Here is an 8,318-nt window from a genome sequence, read left to right on the forward strand (position 1 = left end):
AGTTCGTGTCCCAGACCCGGTGGCTTAAAACTCACGCTGGGCACATGTGCGTGCGTGCCCAAGATCCCAAGAGGAGAATGGAGGAGAAGATAATTTCTCACTTTTTGTCTCTTTGTCTCTCCAGCAAGTGCATGTGCCCTATTAGCAAAAATCCCTCAAAATAAATAAATTAATTAATTAAAATAAGGAAATATAATTTTGCTGGATTTATGTTGTTTGTTTTGTTTTGTTTTACTTTCAATACTTTATGTCTCCCACTTTCTGGCCTCCTTTGTTTCTGATGAGAAACAGTATATCAGTCTTACTGGGGTTCACTTTATGCGACAGATCGTTTTTCTCTTAGAGGCTGTACGATTTTATCTTTCACTTTTAGTGTTTTAATTGTGATGTGTCTGGATATAGATTTCTTTGCATTTATTTTACTTGAATTTATTGCACTTCTTGGACGTATAGATTGATGTTTTTCAACAAGACTGAGATGTTTTCAGCCTTATTTATTCCTATGGGTTTTGGTCTCTTTTTCTCTCTCCTCTTAGTACTCCCATTACACATATGTTGGTACATTTCATGGTCGCCCACATCTCTCTGAGGCGCTTACTCTTCCTTAGTTCTTTTTTTCTTCTGTTCTTCAGATTGCGTAATTTGATCTATCTTCATATTCATCAGCTCAAATTTACTGTGAAGCCCTTCCACTGAATTTTTCATTTTGTTATTATTGTGCTTTTCAACCACTTTCATTTCATCTTGAATTTCCATTTTTTAAAGAATTGTTTAAATTTTTTATTTATCATTATTATTATTTTTTAATTTGCTATAGGGCACATGCACTCACCAGAGAGAGACAGAAAGAGAGACAGGAAGAGAGAGAGAGAAAGTAAAAATAAGCAAGCAGCTAGGTCTGGGATTCAAACTGCAGTTGGCCATATGGGAGTCCAGTGCCTTAACCACCACGCCACCTGCTGGCCCCTGAATTTCCATTTTTTTAAAAGTAATTTCTGTATCCTTATTTATATTCCCTATTTAATGAGAGTTTTCCTTAGCTATGTAAGCATAGTTTCTATTAGTTCATTAAACATATTTATATTAACTGCTTTGAAGTTTTTGCTTTGTCTACCATCTAGGCCCCTCCATAGGTCGTTTCCATTTTAGGGTTGGTTTTTTTTTTTTGAAGAATTATTTTTATTTAACTTTATTTATTTATTTACTTATTTTAATTGGAGAGGAACAGAGTAAGAGAAAGAGGGAAAGTGAGAAAGCAAGTCGCCAGGCCCAGGACTCAAACTGCGGTTGGCCATCATTTTTTTTTTTCCATGTTTGATCATTTTTTGTAGACTGACTATTTTAAACAATACCATATTGTAGCAATTCCAGGTACTTACTTCCCCAGGGAGTTGTTGTGAATGTTGGTTGGTTGGTTGGTTGGTTGGTTGGTTGGGTTTTTTTTTGGCTATATTAATTTTGGGATGTCTCTGTCCTCTGCTATATGTAGCCTCTGATATCCCGGCTCAGATTTTTTTCTTCTTTTACCTTCTAGCCTGGCTACCTAGGGCTTGCCCCTCGTTGGCCTAAGCTGAGTATTACTCACAGATTGTGTGTAAGCCTCTTCAGCCAGTTCCTGTTGATCTGTGTGTGGTGGGAGGCTGCTCCCACAGTTCAGGGAGTAGGTCGTCTTTCTTCCACGCTCAGCCTGAGACTAGAAGCTCAGAGGTTCCCTCTCTGATTGCACACAGAGGGTTCAGCCTTGGGCATGCACCCGGTCTCCTAGACGGCCAGGGGTGAGTGTGATTTTATTATTAAGCCTGGCTTCCTAGGAGATGCCCTGAGTCAAAGTGGTTTATTGTTCAGCGTGTGGTCAGCTGTTGTGCTCACGCCTCTCGTGCCAGTGCAACTTTCCCCGTGTTCACGGGTCTTCGTGCAGCACAGGCGAGTGCTCAGGTTTTCCCCCGTGTCCTGGCCTGGTTGCTCCTGAGTGGGTGCAGCCTTGCACCTGTGCACGGCCTTCCGGACCCCAGAGCTGTCTGAGATCCTCATTCTCAGCTATTTTTCCAGCTTCCTATAAATATGTCATTATTTCCAAATTCAAAAAGTTTTGAATAAACATGGCAATGATTGATTGGTTGTAGCATTAAAAAGTCATCATGATTTCATCTTTATATACAGAGTAAAAAAGAAATGAGTGGGGTTTTTTTCTTTTTTTCTTTTTTTGGAGAGGTTTTTTTTTTTTGTTTGTTTGTTTTTTTGCTATAGGGCGCGTGCACTCACCAGACAGAGAGAGACAGAGAGATAGAAAGCAAGAAATCACCCCCCAGGGGGAATGGCCATGCCGCAATCCCTTCTCCTCCATTCTCCTCTTGGGATCTTGGGCACGCACGCACACGCGCCCGGCGTGAGTTTAAGCTACCGGGTCTGGGACTTGAACCACGGTCGATTATGTGAGAGTCCAGTGACATAGCCATTACGCTAACTGCTGGTCCCAAAAAAATGAGTGTTTCACCTTCAGTCATTTGCAGATGTCTTAGATCAGAGGTCCCCAACCTTTTTGCTGCCAGGGCTGGTTTTGTAGAAGAAAATTTTCTACAAACGAGATTGGGGAAGAATGGTTTGGGATGATTCAAGCACACTACATTTATTGTGCACTTTATTTCTATTATTCCATTGTAGTACAATGGAATAATTATACAACACACCACAATGCAGTCAGCGGGAGCCTGAGCTTCTTTTTCTGCAGCTAGACAGTCCCATCTGGGGTGCCTGTGAGAATCCAGTGCTGCAGATCTGGCAGGGGGCAGCGCTCAGCCAGTATGCGAGCAATGGGGAGCAGTTGGAAATACAGATGAAGCTTTCCTCTCTGCCTGCCGCTCACTCCTGCTGTGCAGCCTGTTCTGGTCTGGCTGGAGGTTGGAGGACCCCCGTCTAAATAGCAGAATGTTAGCAGGAGGGCCTATCCCAGGGAAATGGAGCACCTGACAAATTCACTCCCTTTTCCACGTCAGGGTGTGTATGTGTGTGTATGTGTGTGTGCGCACACATGTGTGTGCACACTCCTAACTGCGTATGTCTTCATCCCCTGCAGATTCGTTCAATTGTGTGGAATGTAGATGACAGCAAGCTGATTTCTGGCGGCACAGATGGTGCCGTGTACGAATGGAATCTGTCCACAGGAAAGAGAGAGACAGAGTGTGTGCTCAAGTCCTGCAGCTACAACTGTGTTACCATCTCCCCTGACAGCAAAATTATCTTTGCTGTTGGATCAGACCAGACTCTCAAGGAGATTGCAGATTCATCCGTGAGTCTGCCCTGCCCCGCCTCTGGGCTGCTGCACCGATCTGCAGGACACAGCCTCCCACGCTGACAGCAGAAAGCATGAGCACAGGGGGCCTGTGGGAGCAGGGGTAACCTCTGGCTCCTCGTTCTTCTTGGGTCAGCCGGCCATTGTCACTTCCTGAACTTCCTGGGCAGTGCCCTTCCTGACTGGGTTAAATCATGAGGCCCTCTCCATTTCCCTTTCACGTGCTGCCTGGAACTCCTCCTTCACCCTGTCCTTCCCCATGCTCCACCCCTGCATGAGGTGAGCGCATCTCTAATGTCACTCTCACTCTTGGTCTGCACTTGCTTCTCCGGGGTAAACACGCAGCAATTGTCAGCTGCGTCATCCAGGCTTGCCACTGTATTCTCTTCAAGTCCTCCAACTCTGCAATTTGAGAATTGCAGCAGCAGAGCTCAGCAAGGACACTTCCGACACCTGTGGCTTGTGTGCATCTCAGGAGCCCAGTGACAGCTGCTCACCCGCTTCTCCAGCTCTTGCTTAGTGCTTGTCACTCTCCTGGTGCTGGTGCCTGGGAAGTGCGGAGATGCTGCAGCAGCAAACTCCGTAGGCAGGTGTTCCTTGGCTGGGCACAGGCGACTGTCCTGTGTACCCTGAGTAGCCTGGTCCTCATTCCATGGTAGCTTTTACAGCCGTACCAGAATAGCATACTGTCGTTTACACGGTGGCCATTCATACACGTTTACTGAACAGACTGATGGTCAATATCCCACTCACTTTGAGATGCGGGACAGCATAGCCGTCTAGAACAGACTGGAGCCAGAATGCCACTTACAAGGTGTGTGAGTTGAGAGGTCCGTAACAGTTTCACTGTGTTTAGAAGAGGGATAACAGTGGCTGCCTCAGAGGATTTTGGCGAGCACCCAGTGAGTTACAGCATGTAAAGGTGCAGAGCAATGACTGGCATACAGTAAGGGCCGCGTACAGATTTTCCTTTATTAGTGTTTTTCCTAACTCCTAGAACCAAGAAATATTGTTTGTACCTGTTATGTGCTGAAACTATGCCAGGTGCTGTAAGGAACAGAAAAAAAAAAATTAACAACTGTTTATTTATTTATTTACTTATTTCTTATTATTTTAAATTTGCTGTAGGGCACGTGTGTGTGCACCAGAGAGAGAGAAAGAGAAATAGAGAAAGCAAACCTCCAGGACCAGGACTCAAACTACAGTCAGCCATGTGGGAGTCCAGTACCTTAACCACTATGCCACCTACTGGCCCCAAAATAACATTTTTAGGGACCAGTAAATGACGTAATGATTACATCGCTGGACTCCCATGTAGTCGATCATGGTTCAAGTCCTGGACCTGGTGGTTTAAAACTCACACTGGGCATGTGTGCATGTATGCCCAAAATCCTGAGAGGAGAAAGGAGAAGGGATTGCAGTGTGGCCATCCCTCTGGGGGAGGGGGATGATTTTTCAATTCTCTCTCTCTCTCTCTCTCTCTCCCTTTCTCTCTCCCCAGCAAGTGCATGCAGTCTATAGAAAAAGTCTCTCTTAAAAAATAAATAAAAACATATGAACCCCTAACAGTGCTATTACGGGGGGGCGTGGGGGGGGGTTGGGCAGGGTGTCTTTTTCAAAAAGTTCATGGAGAATGCATAGTATGAAAAAGCCCTACATGGATTTCAAGGTTTTTTGTTTTTTGTTTTTTGTTTTTTGCACCAAGATAAATTTGTACTATAATTCCATTTCCCATGAATTTTTGACGTTCCCTGAAAGGGGAGATGAGAAGAATGACACCGGGACCTGGGGACACAGCTTGGCCACTCACGCTGATCAGAGCTGCGTGTGTTCCAGGTTCTTCGAGAGATGTCAGCGTTCGACGTCGTCTACACAGCCGTTGCCATCTCGCATTCCGGGCGCATGATGTTTGTGGGCACCTCGGTGGGAACCATCCGGGCAATGAAGTACCCTCTGCCCTTGCAGAAAGAATTCAATGAGTACCAGGCCCATGCTGGTCCCATCACCAAGGTGAGAGACGAACCTCTCCTCAGGGACCCAGTCCCAGAATCTGCCCCTTACAACATACCTTCTTCCTCCCTTCAGCCTCCCAAGGTCTTTTCTCCCTCCTATTCCTTTTCTCTCTTTATTACTCCTCCACCATCATTCAGTAGACATTCACCGACTACTAGTAAAGCTTACCCACCACAGGCGATGCATTCTGAAGGATGCCAGACACAGCCCTCCGGCCACTTACACCTCCCAGCCTCTGAGAGTGTGAACTGCTCGTGGCTCACAGCTACCCCTGCTCCAGACCCAGTGGCTTCAAACTCACTCTGGGCATGTGTGTGTGCGTGTCCAAGATCCCAGGAGGAGAATGGAAGAGAAGGGATTGTGGCTGTGGCCATCCTCCCAGGAGGTGACTTCTCACTTTCCCTCTCACTGTGTGTGTGTCTCTCTCTCCAGCGAGCGCACATACTCTAAGGCAAAAACCTCTCAAAAAAAAAAAAGAAAGAAAAAAAGAAAGACCCTGGAGGCCATTGCATGAACACACATTCATAACTGGCCTTCAGTCCCCCCTTTTCATAAGCAGTGTCTGTGTTCAACAGCAACAACCCAAGCAAAGTGTGGTAATGTATGTGATCAAATAGGATCCAGTCTGAGAAAGGAAGAAAATTCTGTAGAAAGCTACAACATGGGTGAGCCGGAGGACATTAAGCCAAATGAAATAAACCATTCCCAAAAGGAACACGTCCTGGGTGATTGCACTTATATGAGGTACTTAGGGTAGTCAGAAATCACAGAGACTGGAAGAATCATGATGGCCAGGGCATGGGAATTATTGTTTAATTGGCATAGCATCTCAGTCTTTTTAAAAAATAATTATGTATTTAATTTTATTTATTATTATTATTATTCAATTTGCTATAGGGCACATGTGCTCACCAGAGAGAGAGAGAAAGTGAGAAAGCAAACTTCCAGGTCTGGGACTCAAACCATGGCAGGCCATGTGGGAGTCCAGCACCCCAATCACCATGCCACCTGCTAGCCCAAATCTCAGTCTCATTAAACAGAGTCGTGGAGATGGAGAACAGTAGACTGTTCAATATTTTAAATGTATTTAATAACGCTGAACTGTATACTTAAAAGTGCTTAAGATGGTCAGTTTTATATTATGTGTATTTTACCACAATAAGGAGGGGAAAAACTAATCTCTAGCATGCAAAATAGTTGCCAAGAAAACGTAGCCAATGGTAAATTAAAAGTTATTCATAGCGGGACAGGTGACATGGTGGTTAAGGTGCTAGACACTCCCACATGGCCGACCATGGTTCAAGTCCTGGACCTGGTGGCTTGCTTTCTCACTTTCCTCTCTCTCTGTGTCTCTCTCTCTAGTCAAATTAAAATGAATGAATGAAAGAATGAATAAATAAATAAATTTTTTTTTAAAAAGTTATTCATAGTAAAAAAAAAAAAGTGTGTTTCATCTCCCTTCCTTTAGTTATTCATAGTGGGAAAAAAAAAGTGTGTTTCATCTCCCTTCCTTTCTCTCTCTTAATCCAGATTGAATGACATTAAAGCTAAGGTTTTTAATTCTGTCTCAAACTCTATGTTGGTTTACTTACAATACAATCCTTACTAAGAAAGGGTTTATCATTATAGACTGGAACATTCCTGTACTGAACCTGGGCCTTGAGTTCAAAGTGCATTTCAATAACTTACAAGTGGAACTGTCCCATTACCACAAAGACCCCCTCATGCTCCCCCTTCACGGTTACACTTCCCTAACCATCCCTAATGCCTGGAGGCAACTAGCTTGTTCCGTTTCTATAATTTTGTCATTCGGAGATTTTTATATGCATGGAATCATACAGTATGAGCTCTTCTGAGAGGCTTTTCTTCCACACAACTAATACCCTTCAGATCCATCCAAGCCATGTGGTATCTCAATAGTTTGTTCCTTTCTATTGCTGAGTAGTATTCTATGATGTTACATGGTAAATAAACCACAGTTTGTTTAAAATATTCATCTGGTAGGATACTTGCATTTCTTTACCAGTTTTTGGCTTTTATAAATGCTCTTCTATGAACAATGAGTGCAGGCTTGTGTGGATGTAAATGTTTGTTTCTCTGGGGTAAATGCCAGGAGTGTGATTGCCAAATTATATGGTAAATGTACGTTCAGCTTTTTAAAGAGACTGCCAAGCTGTTAATATTTTCGAGTGGCTATACCACTTTACATCCCCGCCAGCAACAGGTAAGAGACCCAGTTTCTCCGCACCACTGTCAGCACTTGATGTCGTCACTGTTTTTATCTTAGCTGTAGGCTGAGTGTGTAGTGATAATTTGCACTTCCCTAATGACAACGTTGACCATCTTTTCACGTGCTAACTTGCCATCTGTACCTCTGTTCTGGGAAATGTTTCCAAATATCTCACCCACTTTCTAATTAGGCTGTTTGGTTTTCTTTACTGCTGAGTTTTTGTTTTTGTTTTTGTTTTTGTTTTTATTTATTTTGGAGAGATTTGCGCTATAGGGTGCATGCGCTCGCCAGACAGACAGAGACATAGAGCCAGAAAGCAAGAAATCACCTCCCAGGGGGGATGGTCACGCCGCAATCCGTTCTCCTTCATTCTCTTCTCAGGATCTTGGGCACGCACGCACACGCGCCCAGCGTGAGTTTTAAGCCACCGGGTCCAGGACGCGAACCGTGGTCGACTACGTGGGAGTCCAGTGACATAGCCATTACGCTAACTGCTGGTTCCCTACTGTTGAGTTTTGAAAGCTCTTTATACGTACGTTCTAGATAACAGTTGACTCGTAAGATCCCAAATCTGCAGGGAACACAGACGTAGATGTAGCCTTGCTGTTCTTCTCACTAGCCAAGCTCCTGTGTGTTCGTACCTTCCTGTGCGCCTGTGCTTGGGGTTACGTGGAGGCGGCTTTGCACAATGGCCAACCCAGCCCTGGTCACTGATAGCCTCAGAAAGCTTCCTCTCCATGACCTTTCTCCTTCCAGATCTTGCTCACCTTTGATGACCAGTTCCTG

General features: G+C 44.4%; 1 protein-coding gene across 1 annotated transcript in view; it reads left to right on the plus strand.

Moving 5' to 3' along the window:
- CFAP57 (cilia and flagella associated protein 57) overlaps positions 1-8,318 on the plus strand; it is an 81,793-nt gene that overhangs the window by 36,559 nt on the left and 36,916 nt on the right. Inside the window, 3 exon segments of the mRNA XM_027773901.1 lie at positions 3,074-3,286; positions 5,126-5,299; positions 8,289-8,318. Of these exon segments, the coding sequence (XP_027629702.1) occupies positions 3,074-3,286; positions 5,126-5,299; positions 8,289-8,318 (417 nt within the window).

The sequence above is a fragment of the Tupaia chinensis genome, unplaced genomic scaffold (assembly GCF_000334495.1).
Source record: "Tupaia chinensis unplaced genomic scaffold, TupChi_1.0 Scaffold000387_1, whole genome shotgun sequence".
Classification (NCBI taxonomy): domain Eukaryota; kingdom Metazoa; phylum Chordata; class Mammalia; order Scandentia; family Tupaiidae; genus Tupaia; species Tupaia belangeri.